The sequence below is a fragment of the Myotis nattereri genome, assembly GCF_964212035.1.
Source record: "Myotis nattereri genome assembly, chromosome: 17".
Taxonomy (NCBI): Eukaryota; Metazoa; Chordata; class Mammalia; order Chiroptera; family Vespertilionidae; genus Myotis; species Myotis nattereri.
The window spans coordinates 40,116,885-40,133,436 of NC_138092.1; the positions used below are offsets into that span (position 1 = coordinate 40,116,885).

General features: G+C 39.9%; 1 protein-coding gene across 4 annotated transcripts in view; it reads right to left on the minus strand.

Moving 5' to 3' along the window:
* The window catches only part of ELOC (elongin C), a 27,737-nt gene continuing 11,185 nt past the window's right edge, over window positions 1–16,552 (minus strand). For 3 of the 4 annotated variants that reach the window (XM_081111022.1, XM_081111024.1, XM_081111021.1), the window contains exons 2-4: window positions 9,544–9,597; window positions 6,865–7,008; window positions 1–956 (exon numbers count right to left, since the gene is read on the minus strand). In XM_081111022.1, coding sequence (XP_080967148.1) covers window positions 766–956; window positions 6,865–7,008; window positions 9,544–9,547 — 339 coding nt within the window. In that variant the 5' untranslated portion in view covers window positions 9,548–9,597 and the 3' untranslated portion in view covers window positions 1–765. Of the gene's footprint in view, window positions 957–6,864; window positions 7,009–9,543; window positions 9,598–10,451; window positions 10,494–16,552 lie in introns of all 4 variants that reach the window. The other variant, XM_081111023.1, reaches the window with a different exon arrangement.

The following is a 16,552-nucleotide window of genomic DNA, read 5'->3' on the forward strand; positions in this document are numbered from 1 at the left end:
TAAGAAGAATGAATATTGCAAAGGAAGCTTTATAGTCAATGAAAATACAGTACTTTGGATTGGCCAAAATGCACAGTACACATGAAATCAAGGTCATGTACTTTACTTATTGACCATGTGGCTACAGTTCAAAAGGTCACTGTTCCAACAGCCGTACCAAGTAATCTGCCCAACTGCTTTTAAATAAAGTTTTTAAATTGTAGCAATGAACAAAAAGACAAGATACACTTAAACAATACTGCAGTTTATCAAAAGACACATAAGAAATTTCAACTCATGTCTTTGACAATTATAAAAAAAATCAACATTTGGCTAAGTTATAAACATGTTTATAATGCAATTATTTGCATAATTCTAATGGTAATGATGGCTATAAGATCAGAATAGGTGAAAAACAAAACACTAAAAACATAAAAATACATAGCCCAATATTTACCTGTAGAGTATGTTCATTTATGACTAAATTTCAGCATTTACTATATTGCCACCGCTCTAATTTTAAAAATCACATCCAAAGGGTAAGGCAAAACTACTTAGCAACTGACATATTTGTTTATTTCTCAATTTGTGAAAATGTCCTTGATCTGTTGATGTAGCAAACAAATTTCAACTGTGCTATGCAAAAGAAGAGACGATAGTCTGCTTTGCAATGAACTTCAAAGTTCAATCGCACACAGGCAACATGCTATATATGAAAAAATTACTAACTGAACTACAGGTATTAAATACTGAAAAAAGTTAACAGTTTATTATAATTTATTTTATTTAACAATCTAGGAAGTTCGCAGCCATCAGCAGTTCCAGTGCAATTTCAGGTGCAATTGGGAATTCAGGAATTTCCGTGGAGCTGTTAGTGTAGCGAACCTTGTAAGTAAAATACATGCACACTTTTGATAGCACGTGTGAAGGGATCTCTCTAAAATTGACTTCATTAGTTTCATTCTCAGCAAATTGACCTATAAAAGAGAAAAAAAGGTAGGTTATGCACTGAAGGGTGTTCCTCCAAAATTCTCATGTGGAAGTCCTTACACCCAGAACTTCAGAATGTGACTGTATTTGGAGACGGGTGTTTTTTCCGCCCCCCTCCTGTTCAGGAAGTGTTTTAAATATGGAATGCTTCACAAATTTGCATGTCATCCTTGCACAGGGACCATGCTATCGTTCCAGTTTTAGTATACGTACTGCCAAAGTGAGCATGGAGAAAGGGTCTTTAAAGAAGTAATTAAAGCAAAATAGGATTTCTTAGGATGGGCTCTAATCATGTGACTGCTAGCTTTATAAGAGGGGATTAGGGTCCAGGTGGAGTGGCTCAGTGGTTGAGCTCGACCTATGAACCAGATCACTGTTCAATTCCCGGTCAGGACACATGCCCGACTGCAGGCTCCATCCCCAGTGTGGGGTGTGCAGGAGGCAGCCGATCAATGATTCTCTCTCATCACTGATGTTTCTCTTTCTCCCTCTCCCCTCCTCTCTAAAATCAATGAAAGTATATTAAAAAAAAAGGGGGGGGGGATTAGGTCACAGACACAAACAGGGGGAAGACAATGTGAAGACATAGGGAGAAGGCCATCTCAGAAGAAACCAATGCTGCTGACACCATGATCTTGAATGTCTACCCTCTAGGACCATGCAAAATAAATTTCTGTTGTCTACATCACCCAGCCTATGGTACTTTAAAAATTATTTATTTATTGCCGAGACCGGTTTGGCTCAGTGGATAGAGCATCGGCCTGCGGACTGAAGGGTCCCAGGTTCGATTCCGGTCAAGGGCATGTACCTGGGTTGCGGGCATATCCCCAGTGGGAGATGTGCAGGAGGCAGCTGATCGATGTTTCTCTCTCATCGATGTTTCTCTCTCTCTCCCTTCCTCTCTGTAAAAAATCAATAAGATATATTAAAAAAAATTATTTATTTATTGATTGATTTTAGAGAGAGAGAAAGGGATAGGGAGAGAGAGAAACATCACCGTGAGAACACAACATGGATCGGCTGCCTCCTGCATGGTCCTCTACCAAGGATGAAGCCTGAAACCTCAGCATGTGCCCTGACTGAGAATCAAACTGGCAATCTCTCAGTGCACGTGGATGACTGAGCCACACTGGCCAGGGCAGGTCTATGGCAGCCCTAGCAAATTATTACGACATGAAATAAATCCAACTAGCATCAAGCAAAATATCTAACTCTGACTTTTGAGTATAAACATAAAAAGATCTTTATTAAGATAGCATTTGAGATTCATCAAGACTGAATTTTAAAATTTTGATTCTCTCCTGAAAGTCTGGACACTTTGGAGCTTCTCCAAAGAATCTTGATGTTGGGATGACTGAAGGGTAAGTAGGAATCAAGTCTTCATGGACCATAAGGACCCTGTGCTATATGGAATTGCCATGTAAAAATAAATAATAGGTGAAATACTATTCTAAAAACCTTTTCAGGAAAGAAAATGTACTGTTTCCCCCTTTAGTTTTTAAAAATATAATCATGTTAATGAGATCTTATTTAATAACTCTTAACAATTTGTAGTGATCTCTCAAAATTTCTTTAGTCATATAAAGAAATTAATCATTTAGTTTTTATTATAGGGATAAAATATATTCTTAGCCCAGGCCAGTGTGACTCAGTTGACTGAGTGTTGCCTGTGCACTAAAAGGTCATCGGTTTGATTCCCAGGCAGGGCACATACCTAGGTTTTGGGTTCGATCCTGTTAGGGTGCATATGGGAGGCAACAGGTCCATGTTTCTCTCTCACTTTGACAATTCCCTCTCCCTTCTTCTCTAAAATCAATAAATACATATTTAAAAAAATAGCAACCACCAAAAATATTTTCTTAGCATTCATGCACTAGCACTATGACCTAAGTACAAAAGGCAGAAAAAATATACTTTCTGAGAATGTAGTATTTTAAAGGTTTTCTAATTGTATGTTGGCTGGGGGGTGGGAGGAAAGAAGAGCAGGATTCAGCAAAATAATTCACAGCTATAGGTAACTTGGTTTGCCAATAATAAAAATTTTCTTTCTTGAATATATGTATGAAACATTACCAATAGGCATTTATTTGAGACTAGACAAACATTTATGGTTTTTCTTTGAGGTGAAATTCATATCACAAATTTAACCATTTTAAAAAGAGTACAATTCAGTTTACATTCACAATGCTGTGTAACCACCCTATCTTGTTTCAAAACATTTTTATCAAACCCAAATATAATCCTGTAACCATTAAGCAATTACTCCCTGTTTCCCTACCCCCAACCTCTGTTTTCTATCACACCAATCTACTTTCTATCTCTATGGATTTATCTACTCTGGATATTGCATACAAATGGAATCACACAACATGTGACCTTTTGTGACTGGCTTCTTTCACTTAGCTTAATGTTTAGAAGGTGCATCCATGTTATGGCCTATATCAGCATTTCATTCTTCTTTATGAAGCATTAGTTTTGGGCTGAAAGTTTGATCTTCAAGATAAAGCTCTTCTTATTGAAGTAAAGGAGATCAAGCATACAACAAGCAAAAGTCCTCTAATTTTAATTTTTAAAATTTTCTTGGCATCTGCAATTTCCTCCCCTAAAGTACATCCCAGCTCTGTCCCATAGAAGTCGAAAGCAATTCAAGCCAGGAGCAATGTTCCTGCTAGCACACGGACTGGGGTCCCTAAAGTACCATTGCCCATTAAAAGAAATAGGGGTTCTTGGAAAAATGGTCATTCTCAGGATTAATGGAATAACATGCAAAATGAGCCTGAGAAATCTTGGTATTACAGAAAGTAGTAACTACCCAAGATCAATGGAGCCATGTCAAAAGGACGCAGAAAACAACATGGCGTGGGTCCTTCTGTCATAAAAATGGAGTGCTTGCGCACCAATGAGAATGACTGGGCCAGGTGAAAAAGCACTAGATATATAAAGTCAGGAGCTGATAATGATGTGCAAAAAAACAAACAAAAAACCCCAAACACTCTTTGCTATTGGAGGATGCTGGAGAAGCAATTCATTACACTGCAAAATTATATGTAAAGGGGGAAAAAAATTAAGCATTTAACTTTTCTTTCCTGTATAGACTGTATTTCAGGATCACCAAACAGTTCTTTAAAAGAGATTTCTAACTAATAAATGCAGAACTACACAATTAGAAAATCACTGTTTTGTAATTCCAAATGAAGTATATATCTCAGCAATAATCACAATGAATGCTAAAACCATTACATGCAAGTCTGACTGGGGAATTGTTCCTGGATGAAATCAGCCTGATAACCCTGGAACCACTACTCAATCTTGACATTGCTAAAAGATGTGTTACAACAGGATATAATAGTACCACCTATGAAGTGTTCTTGCCCAGTAAAATGAACCAGATCCTAAGCAAGCCTCTGGAGTTCTAATTATGAGTTTACAAGCTGAAACAGTAAGTCTAATCAGGATGTGGGCATTATATAAGTAACATTGTTTCTTTGTAAAACTGATGGCCTGGAACAAAGGAAGGGTTCAGGGGGACTATAAAGATTTTATGAGGGAAATGACAATGTCAGGGATTTGCTCGAAATACTCTTTAAAAAGTGAGAATAAGAGACGAAACAAGATTGGCAAAATGTTGGTAAATTTTTGAAGGTGTATTCTTCTCTCTACTTCCATGTAGTTTTTAAGTTTCCAAAGAAAAAAAATATAGAAAGGGAATTGCAAGGGACCCCAAATAGCCAAAACAATCTTCAGCCTCACATTTCTCTATTTCAAAACTTACTACAATGCTACAGTAAATCAAAATAGTTTGGCCCTGAGCATGGTTAGAGCGTTGGCCCCTGCACTGAAGGGTCAAGGGCACATACCTGAGTTGTAGGTTTGCTCCCTGCCCTCAGTTGGGCGCATGTGGGAGGCAACCAATCAATGTGTCTCTCTCACATTGATGTTTTCCTTTCTCCCCGCTCCCTCCCTTCCACTCTCTCTGAAAAACAATGGAAAAAATATCCTCAGATAAGGATTAACAACAACCCCCCCAAACCCCCCATGAGACAGTTTGGTACTGAGGTAAGGACAGATATATAGCACAATGGAAAAGAATTAAGAGCCCAGAAATAAACCCACATATCTGTGATCAACTGATTCTCAACAAGGGTGCCAAGACCATTCAATGGGGTAAAGAATAGTCTCTCTTGCCCTAGCCGGTTTGGCTCAGTGGATAGAGGCAGCCGATCAATTATTCTCTCTCATCATTGATGTTTTTTTTCTCTCTCTCCCTCTTCCTTCCTCTCTAAAATCAATAAAAAACATATTTAAAAAAGAATAGTCTCTTCAACAAATGGTATGGGTATGTCCACATGCGAAAGATAAATTATTACCTCATGTCATGCACAAAAGTTAACTTAAAATAAAAAACCTAATTACAAGAGCTAAAACCATAGCCCTCTTATAAGAAAACATAGGGGTAAATCTTCATGACATTGGATTTGACAATGGATTTTTAGACAGGCCTCCAAAAACAACAATGGGATAAGAGATAAATTTGGCTTCATCAACATAAAAACTTTTGTTCATCAAAAGATACTACTAAGGACTGGCTGGTGTGGCTCAGTGGTTGAGCATCTATCTATGAACCAGGAGGTCATGGTTCCAATCCCAGGCAGGGCACATGCCTGGGCTGCGGGCTAGATCCCCAGTATGGGGCGTGCAGGAGGCAGTAGCTGATCAATGATTCTCTATCATCATTGATGATTCTGTATCTCTCTCCCTCTCTGAAATCAACAAAAATATATTTAAAGCCCTAGCTGGTTTGGCTCAGTGGATAGAGCATCAGCCTGTGGACTGGAGGGTCCTGGGTTCGATTCCGGTCAGGGGCACATGCCCGAAATGCAGGCTTGTTCCCTGGTGGTGGTGGCGGTGGCGTGCATGCAGGAGTCAGCCAATCAATGATTCTCATCATTATGTTTCTATCTCTCTCTCCCTTCCTCTCTCAAATCAATAAAAAAATATATATTAAAAAAAAGCATTTCTAAAAAAACCTGTATTTTTTTTTCTAAAGAAAAGAATAAAAGATACTACTAAGAAAAAGACAACCTACAGAATGGGAGAAAATATTAAGTCATGTATCTGATAAGAATCTAGCATCCAAAATTTATAAAGCACTCTTACAACTCAACAATAGAAAAGACAAACAACCCAATTAAAAAGTTGGCAATGGACTTGAAGAGACATTTCTCCAGAGGATACACAAATAGCCAGCAAGCACATGAAGAGATAGTCAACATCATCAGTCACTAGGGAAATGCTAATCAAAACCACAATGACACACTACTGGTACCCATTTGGATGGCTAAAATAAAAAAAAGTACAAATGAAGTGTCAGTGAGGATGTGGAGAAAACCACATAAGGAACCCTCATACACTGCTGGTAGGAATATAAAACGGTTCAGCCACTGTGCAAAGTTTGGCATTTCCTCCAAAAGTTAAACATAGAAGCCACCATATGTTCCAGAAATTCCAATCCTCAAGAAAAATTACTCAGAGAAAATGTTAAGGATAGATATTTGGGAGGTGGTAACTTCTATAGATAAACTTTAGAAGCAGGAGCACAAATGAACCAGGAGCACAAATCACCAGAGGCCTGTGTAGAAGAAGCTGACCATGGAAACTAACCTAGGAAAATGATCCTTCCTATTTCAAAGTAACCAACTGGTTCTTATTGAAACTAGGGTAAATACCTAAAAACAGGGTATGGCAGAAACCAACTTCCCCCCCAATGCAACATTCAATTATGTGATGTTCAAATAGTTACTGTCTCTTAAATGTTATGAGTCATTTCAATTTAAAACATTCATCAAACATTAAAAGTGAAGATATAGGAAGAGAAAATAAAGGAAATGTTCCTACCTGGGCCACTCAACATGGCTTTTATTGTTCCTGATGTTAATGCATGTTCTCTTTTTACAATAAATTCATGACCATCTGAAGATATCAATTTGACATACATGGCATCAGGGCCTTCACAGCCACCATAGGTTTTCTCTTCTCCATCTAAATAAAGTAGTAAAATGACCTTTGAATCACAAAATTTATGAACAATAAACAGGTTTACCAAAGTTAATATTTGAGAAACTCAGACCAGAAAGATTTCTCGTGGGCAATAGCTACCAAGATTTTAAAGATTTTAAGCTTCTTGTTTATTACTCTCTACACATTTTCCAATGTCACAATAACTCTACATTCAAGGATGTTACTTTGGGTGAAAATTTACCACTATTTTTCAAGGAAGTATTAATAATATTTTTGTGACCACAGCAGCAAATTCAAATTTGAAGACTAAAACAAAATATTCATATAGTAAAATTTTAGCCCTGGCTGGTGTGGCTCAGTTGGTTGTGTGTCGTCCATGCACTAGAGACTCCATCCCCAGTAGGGGGCATGTAGGAGGCAGCCGATAGATGTGCTCTCACATTGATGTTTCTCTTTCCTCCACCTCTCTTCCTCTATTTCTAAAAAATCAATTTAAAAAAAGGTAAAACTTTAATCCTATCACCTGAAATACTTAAAAATAAAATGCATGTGATAATGAATGAATGAATGTTTTTATGTCATGTGAGCTCAACTTCTGACAAGCCCAAATGCTAAATGTTAGGGCTTCTTTTACTTAGGATTTTATTCTTGATCCACAAAAATAACTATCAAAATATTTTATTGCTCAGTTTAAATTATTACACAATGAAAGTAATGAATATAGACAAATTCAGTCTTTAAACACTGAAAGTAGAGGTGAGGAGACAGGAGTGTATAGATGTCACTTGCTACCATCTAACCTCACTGATGCCATACTGGCTTCAGCACAGTGGCTAGCTCAATATAACTTTCTGGGAAGTATATATATTTATATATTCCTTTAAGATCTTTCTCACATATATAACTCTCACAATATTATACTGGCAGAATTTTAATTTTTATGGTTACCAATATCTGAAAGTTTCTTACGGCTTTTTCTAAAAATTTAGGGAGCCCTAGAAAGAAGTACATAGGATGAGGCTGAAGTAATGTTCAGGTACATTTATTCATTTATTTCTTTTCTTTTTTCCCCTCAGGTGAGGATATTTTTTCTTAGAGAGTAGAAGGAAGGAGGGGAGGGGGTGAGAAAAAGAGAAAGAGGAAGAGAGAGAGAGAGAGAGAGAGAGAGAGAGAGAGAGAGAGAGAAGCATCGATGTGAGACACATTGATTGGTTGCCTCCTGAACACACCCGGTCCCGGCTGGAGATTGAATGTGCAACCTTTTTTTTTTTTTTTTAAATATATTTTATTGATTTTTTACAGAGAGGAAGGGAGAGAGATAGTTAGAAACATCGATGAGAGAGAAACATCGATCAGCTGCCTCCTGCACATCTCCTACTGGGGATATGCCCGCAACCCAGGTACATGCCCTTGACCGGAATTGAACCTGGGACCTTTCAGTCCACAGGCCGAGGCTCTATCCACTGAGCCAAACCGGTTTCGGCGAACCTGCAACCTTTTGATGAGAGGGCCAATGCTGTAACCACTGAACACACCAGCCAGGGCTACTCATTTATTTCTTAATAGTTAATTTAGAAATCCCTAAAATTAACATTAATAAATATCAAAATCACTTATGTGCTACTGCTGCCCAAAATGTTTACTCTGAATGTAATAGGAGAAAACATGAGATAAATCTAAATTTAAAAGTGCCATGGAAGACTTCACTCCTCACCCCAGGACAGCCAGGTAGGGAACTGTTTAAAGGACACCTGGAGGGGGCTAAAGGGAGTGAAATAGGAGACATCTGTAATACATCTGTATTAAAAAATTAAAAAGGAGTCTAAAGAGACAATTAATGCAATAAATGATTCCTGATTAGATCCTGGATTTAAAATAATAAACCTGTTAAAAAGAACACCATTGAAACAACTGAAAAACTTTGAATAGGAAGCGAACACATGCTGATGCATTTAGGTGTGTACAACTAAATCGTAAATGATAGGTAAGAAAGCATTTTTTATGTTTATGTGTGTATATACTCATGTATGTATGTATATATAAACACACAGAGAGTGAAAGCGAATGTGGAAAAACAGTAACAACTGGTAAAGGCTAGGTGGTGCATTATTCTTACAATTTTTCATAACAAAAGGCTGGGGGACTTGTAAAGATGCAAGTAACTTCTAAGTTAGGAACTATCCAAGCATACAGATTCTCAGCAGTTTTTGCCAATTTCTGAGAACAAAAATACAAATAATTATCAGTTATTTAAATTTATACTTCGAGTATTTTTTTGTAAGCTAAACCATTTTATATGTCTGTTGGGAAAGTTTCTAATACCATAAGGTAAAGTACTCACTAGGAATCACAAATTTTACTGGGTATAATAATGGTACTGATCTGTCTTTCAAGATTGTACAGTAAACATAGGTTGCTGAATTAAACAACTACTTGTGGTCTACTTTGACCACTTTCTAACTTGCATTTGCATTCACTGACATTGAAGGCCTATCTTTGAGTGGGAAAACCAGCTACTACTAGTTGAAATACCCGTTATTTTCTTATGAAACTTACCCATTATGTTCTTATGAAATTCTACTTCGCTTGCACAGGAAGTTTAGTAGTTTCCTGAAAATATAACAAAGCCATATTAAGACATGTTTTTCACCATTATTTAATATGTCCTTGGTGTTACAAGTTTAAGGACGGACTCTCTCTCTCTCTCTCTCTCTCTCTCTCTCTCTCTCTCTCTCTCTCTCTCTCTCGCTGCTAAACAGGAATTTTCTAGCCACCACACTGTGGAACAGCATCAAGTTTCTGAACATATGAGAAAAGATGATCACCTCCGGGACAATTAAGTCGAAATACGGACTTTTTTTTTTTTCCTTTAAGGCAACTATTCTGAAAGATTTAAAAATACTGATGCTGTTCGTTAGGACCTAAACTGAACTTGAAAGAGATCCTTGGCCTTCATCATCTTCATATATATACTACATCTACTTGATTCTGGTAGATATAAAAATATTTGCTGAATGAATGACAACATGATAAATCCAAGGACATGAAGTAGCTTTCATGAGAATGAAAAAGGTAAAGCTTGCTCACTTCTTATGTAAATGTTCACATTTATATGTGTTATCCCTTCTGCATATAGGCTACCAATAATCTAATTTAACAGAAGAGTGGTAAAAATTTATAATTTTTTGAGAAACCTTAAACTTTATAAAATATGGTGGTTGCTAAATAAAAAGGGCTCATGTTTTCAGTAATTTGTACTTTAACAGCATTGCTTCAAAGAAGGATTTTATTAATACCAGTATTTTTTTTATGTGACTATTAGGAAAACAGCATATCCTCATTATCCTTTTCTCTAAGAAATTTCCTGGCTAATACTTTAATTCTAGCCTTAAGGGGAGGGTCAACAAAATAAGCCACACATTTTAGAGCAAGAAAGAAACTTGGAGATAACATGTCATCCTCACCTTAAAAAACAGTAACATCCCTGCTGTATAGAGGATAAATGACTTGTTCCAGGTAATGATGGAGTAAAGCAGAAATCACCCGTTAGAACACTGGCTAAGCACAGAGGGAGATATTTAAAGTACCATTTCTTATATACATTGTCTTATTTTAAACCAACATTTTCACAAAAGAATTATTGTTCCCATTTTAAAGACGAGGAAACACTCAGAGGCTGCTACCTGCTCAAGGATTCTACAGCTTAAGTGGCAGCCTCAGGATTTAAACCTACGTAGGCAGGCTCAATAGCCCACACTCCCTTCCACTATTCCATACTGCCATGGTAAAGCACGCTGGCTCCGGTTAAAACTTAGCCACTACTGCTGAGAGCTATGCTGCATTCTCTAAAATTAAAATACAGTGCTATGTCATTTTATGATAATAAAGTAGACACTTAAAAATTCATCAGTCATTATTTTCTTCTGTTCATACTGCTTTGTAATCATTCTCCTGAAAAACAAACAAAAAATACAAAAAAAGGACAAAATGCTAGAAAAACTAGACCAAGAATTTCAAGTGCCAACTTTGCTGTCTGGAAAATTTTCAGAGCAAAATATCTAGAATGTTTACTTAACTAGCAGTAGCTAGGCAACCATGCAAAGTGACATCATAGAAGCCCTTTGGGTAGCAACAGTTTCTCCAGACTTCTTAATATAGTAAATAAAATCCAGCATTTATACAAGGGTTAAAGGGGGAGGGGGAAGGCTCCCTATCACTAACAAAGAAAGAGTATTATCAACAAGAATTAAGAGCAAATCTTGATTCTTTTTAAAAAATATATTTTATTGATTTTTTTTACGGAGAGGGAGAGTTAGAAACATCGATGAGAGAGAAACATGGATCAGCTGCCTCCTGCACACCCCCTACTGGGGATGTTCCCACAACCAGGGTACATGCCCTTGACTAGAATCGAACCTGGGACCCTTTAGTCCGCAGGCCGAAGCTCTATCCACTGAGCCAAACCAGTTAGGGCGCAAATCTTAATTCTTAGCTAGAAGCTAAAAATATTTGAAATATGAGGAAGTTTGGACTTAACCCACAAATAGCCATGGTCGGCAAACTGCGGCTCGCGAGCCACATGTGGCTCTTTGGCCCCTTGAGTGTGGCTCTTCCTAAGCCTTAGGAGTACCCTAATTAAGTTAATAACAATGTTTAAAAAATTTGGCTCTCACAAGAAATTTCAATCGTTGTACTGCTGATATTTGGTTCTGTTAACTAATGAGTTTGCCAACCATTGACCTATAGAGATCTAAGTTTGAGGTGGCAAAAATCTGTTTGAACATTTGAACATCTATTCCATAACTGGGCTGAGTTCTGGAAATATGAATAAGGCAAAAAGCAAGGGGTCGAGAAGCAGTGGGCTGAATGTGTAGGCAGCTTGTGAACAAAGGCCTGACTGAGATATCATTGTGCTCTTAGAGTATTACATATAACATTACTCTTTTATAATTTACTAGTGGCCCGGTGCACAAAATTCATGCACATTAAAAGGGAATTAATTAGAGGAAATATTTTAATATTGCTATTTGCCCTTTCTCTATAATAAAAGTGTCAGAGATGAAAGAAAATTAGTAAAATGTATATGAAAATCTCTCTCATTAGAGTCTGGGGCACGCCGTGGGACCTAGAGTCAAGTCCTTACCCACCAACCACACATGCTTCGAAAATGCAGGAGACCCAGACCCAGCCAGCCCCACCCCCACTGGGTGAGACCCAGACCCGGCCGGCCCCACCCTCGTCTAGCCCCTTCGGCGGGGGGGAGTAGCCTCAGGTCCTCTGGCCTGGCACCAGGTGAGGGGTGCAGTCTCAGGTCCCCCGTCAAGCCCTGCCAGGTGGGGGGCACAGCCTGAGGTCCCCATCAAGCCCTGCCAGGTGGGAGAGGCAGCCTAAGGTCCCCAGCCTGGCACTGGGGCAGGGGGATGCAGCCTGAGGTCCCCGTCAAGCCCTGCCAGGCGAGGGGCGGGGCCTGAGGTCCCCTGGAAAGCCCCGCCGGGCATGGGGTGTGGCCTGAGTTCCCCCATCCAGCCCTGCCGGGGGGTGGGAGTGTGTGGGGGGGGTGTGTGTGTGTGTGTGGCCTGAGGTCCACTGTCAAGCTCCACAGGGAAGGGGTAGTGGCCTGAGGTCCCTCGCCCAGGCCAGGCACCATGCAGCCTCAGGTCCCTGCTGTTAGGTCATGACATTACAGTGTCCTGGCTAATTTGCATATTCTTCTATTATTATATAGGATATTTTGGTAACCAATAGAAATTCCAGGTGAACCTAGGGCCTACAATGAAATTAGTTTTGAATCTAGTACCCTTGAACACTGAAAATCCCATCCTATTTCTGATTTGAAATGTTACCTTTTCATATACCATATTGCAACATGGATATCCAGATTATATTGTTCCATCAACCCTGTTTGCACCTGACCAATATAGACCATTTTAAAAATTATAATAGCCTGAAAAACATGTTTTGCTCAATGGTTGGGCAATCCCCTTTTTGTTATTACACATTTATTGTTAGGTCTATTTTTCAGTATAGTTTCTATTATGAATGGGATCCGTTTCCCTATTATATTTTTGGAAAGGCTACTGCTGATGTTTTAAAGAAAAGCCTAAATTCATTCAGTTGATCTTGTATCCCAACATCTTTGCAGAACTGTTCTAATAGCTTTTCAGTTAATTTGCTTGGATTATTTAAGTAGCAATTTAAATATTATAGCAACAGCTACAAATAAGTCTACTGTTTATATATTTTTTCCTTTTTACATTGGATATTTACTTGGAAAAAATGTTGGATGTCTGATATCACTCTCAAAATAAACTGTAGGTTAAAATACCAAATGTATTTTAGCTGCAAAATAGCTGCAAAAACAAATGGACCTGTGAAAAAATGCTCCATCTCCATGGTAAGCAGTAAAATGCAAATTTAAAGTACTCAAATTTGCTAAGTATGAGTGTTGGAGAGGGGGGAAGTGGGTGATACCAAATAAACGACACACTGGTTTTGGAAGACAGCAGCAGAATCGTTCATCAGGAGGGTAGCAATTCTTCCTGGTATCTACTTTAGAGAAACCCAGCATCCTGTGTATAGGCTCTTTATTGTAATACTAGAGGCCTGGTGCATGAAATTCATGCGTGGGTATGGTCCCTAGGCCTGGCCTGTGATCATCTTCCCCAGCTGCCCGCAGCCGGCCCCACCTCCCGCCCCCCCGGTTTCCAGCTCGCCATTGGGTGATTGAAGCCTGCGGGAGGGACAGAGAGGTTGGCTGTTCCCGCTGCTTGCCAGGGGCCTTGGCCTGGCACCGCCTGTGTGTCCTGCCACCCAGCCCCGGGTCCCATTCGCCATAGGGAGATGGGAGCCTGCCAGCCAGGAAAAGGGACTGAAAGGTGGTCAGTGCGCCTCATAGTGACTGGTTGAGTGGTCATTCTGGTCATTCCACCCTTAGGGTCAATTCTGCATATTACCCTTTTATTATACAGGATGTATACAAAGGAAAAACTGAAAATACCCTTACAGGTTCACCAATTAAGGAATGAGCTAAATAACAACAGTGTATCTATACTTATAAAATACTAGAGGCTCGGTGCACGAAAATTAGTGCACTGGGGCGGGTCCCCTCAGCCCGGCCTGCACCCTCTCGCAGTCCAGGACCCCTCAGGGGATGTACACCTGCCGGCTTAGGCCCACTCCCTGGGGGATCAGGCCTAAGATGGCAGTCAGACAGAGCCCTTGGGGGATGTCTGACTGACAGCCCCACACCCCAGGGGAGCAAGCCTAAGTCGCAGTTGGACATCCTTACCACGACTGTGGAGGTGGGAGAGGTTCCCGCCACCACTGCTGCGCTTGCAGCCATCAGCCCAGCTTGTGGCTGAGTGGAGCTCCCCCTGTGGGAGTGCACTGACCACCAGGGGGCAACTCCTGTGTTGAGCGTCTGCCCCCTGGTGGTCAGTGTTCGCCATAGCGACCGGTCATTCCATCGTTGGGGTCAATTTGCATATTACCCTTTAATTATATAGGATTATGGGATAATGAAAAGGAAAAAGTTTAATCTATTTGTAATGTCATGGAAATACCAAGATAAACTTTTAAAAAATCTTATCTATCAATTACAGTTTACATTCAATATTATTATTATTAAACCCTCATCCGAGGACTTGCTGTGAGAGAGAGGGAGAGAGAGAAACATTGATGCAGGAGAGAAACATCAATTGGTTTTGAGCCCTGACGGATTGAACTAGCAAGATTTCCGTGCACAGGACAAAGCTCAACCAACGGAGTGACTCTGGCCAGGCTCAACATTATTTTGTACTAGAGGCCCAGTGCATGAAATTCGTGCACAGGTGGGGTCCCTAGGCCTAGCTGGTGAGGAGGCGACGGTCGCCAGGCTGGGTGTGGAAGGAATGGACACACCCTGCCATTGTGTGGTATTCCCCTCCTCCTTCCCTTGCCGCCACCGCTGCGGGTGGGTGGAGTGCCGATTAGGGCTTGCTGGCCGGGGGGAGGGACTGCGGGTGGTTGGCTTGGGAGCACAATGACCACCAGGGGGCAGCTCCTACATTGATCGTCTGCCCCCTGGTGGTCAGTGCACATCATAGTGACCGGTTGTTACAGTTGCTTAAACTTTTATATACATACTAGAGGCTCGGTGCACAAAAATTTGTGCACTCGGGGGGGCGGGGAGGTGTTCCCCTCAGCCCGGTCTGTGCCCTCTTGCCATCTGGGACCCCTCAGCAGACATCCCTCTTGCAGTCCAGGACGCCTTGATCCTTACCGCTAGGCTCACTGCTCCTTAGCACTGCCACAGAGGCGGGAGAGGCTCCTGCCACTGCCACTGCACTCACCAGCCATGAGCCCGGCTTCTGGCTGAGCAGTGCTCCCCCTGTGGGAGCGCACTGACCACCAGGGGGCAGCTCCTGCATTGAGTGTCTGCCCCCTGTTGGTCAGTGTGCATCATAGCGACCGGTCGTTCTGCTGTAACAGTTGCTTAGGCTTTTTTTTTATATAGATTAGTTTCAGATGTACAGCATAGTAGTTATACAATCATATACTTTACAAAGTGTTCCTCCTGTATTTCCAGTACTCACCTGGCACCACACAGTTATTACAACATTATTGACATTCCCTATGCTGTACTTTATTTCCCCATGCCAAGATAAACTGTTTATTTTTTAAAAGCAGATTAGAATAAGTACAGTTTGATGCCATTATGTAAAATAAGTGTCTTCTTCTTGCCTATTAATCTCATTTTCTGCAGATAAATGCATAAAAATACATGTTCGAAAATTTAAATAACTAGAAAACTAAGATTTAAAACTGATTTTTAAAAAGCAACAACTAAGTGTATAGAACCAAGCAGTGCACGAAGGGAACAATGGTCAGTCAACTTGATGATTATTAACTATGTGTAATACGATTAATTTGGAAAACAAAGTAAATAACACTAACCAAAAATTATCTGATGTTCAGGCCTATTTGAAGAGGCTTGACAAAGACATGAGAATATCCTGCCCAGAATGAGCTTATGGTGTTAATGAATTCATGTCTCTGAGGATGAGTTAAAATATTCATTCTGGCCATTAAACTTATGACAATGCTTCCATATTTAACTCTTAGGCAGACATAGTCTTAATACTTTTAGCAAACGGTTCCCTTTCCCATCTTCTCCTCCACGGTGGAATTTATAGTTTTCTTCACTATTAGACACAAATATTTCACAGCTGCCTTATTAGTGCGTCTTTTTAGATATATTTGTCACCCTAACTAGCTATGGAAACATAAGGCAGGGAGGCTCTTTCTTTATGACCCACACGCCCAGCACACAATGGTAATTAAGTGGTCATGTTAACAGAGTAAAGCCGTATACAACAAGGTCCCCGCCACAGACATAGATAGTATTATCCTGAGTGTTCCAACAAAATAGTTATTCAATGGCACTATGCTTTTGACCAAATTCTTTTCATGTTTTTCCTTGATGTAGGCCTTGAAAAACTTGGAACTTTCAGACAACCACAATAAAAATTGTTCTTTCTGGGAACATCTATTTAAGTTTACTGAAATATTTTGGTTTATACCGAGG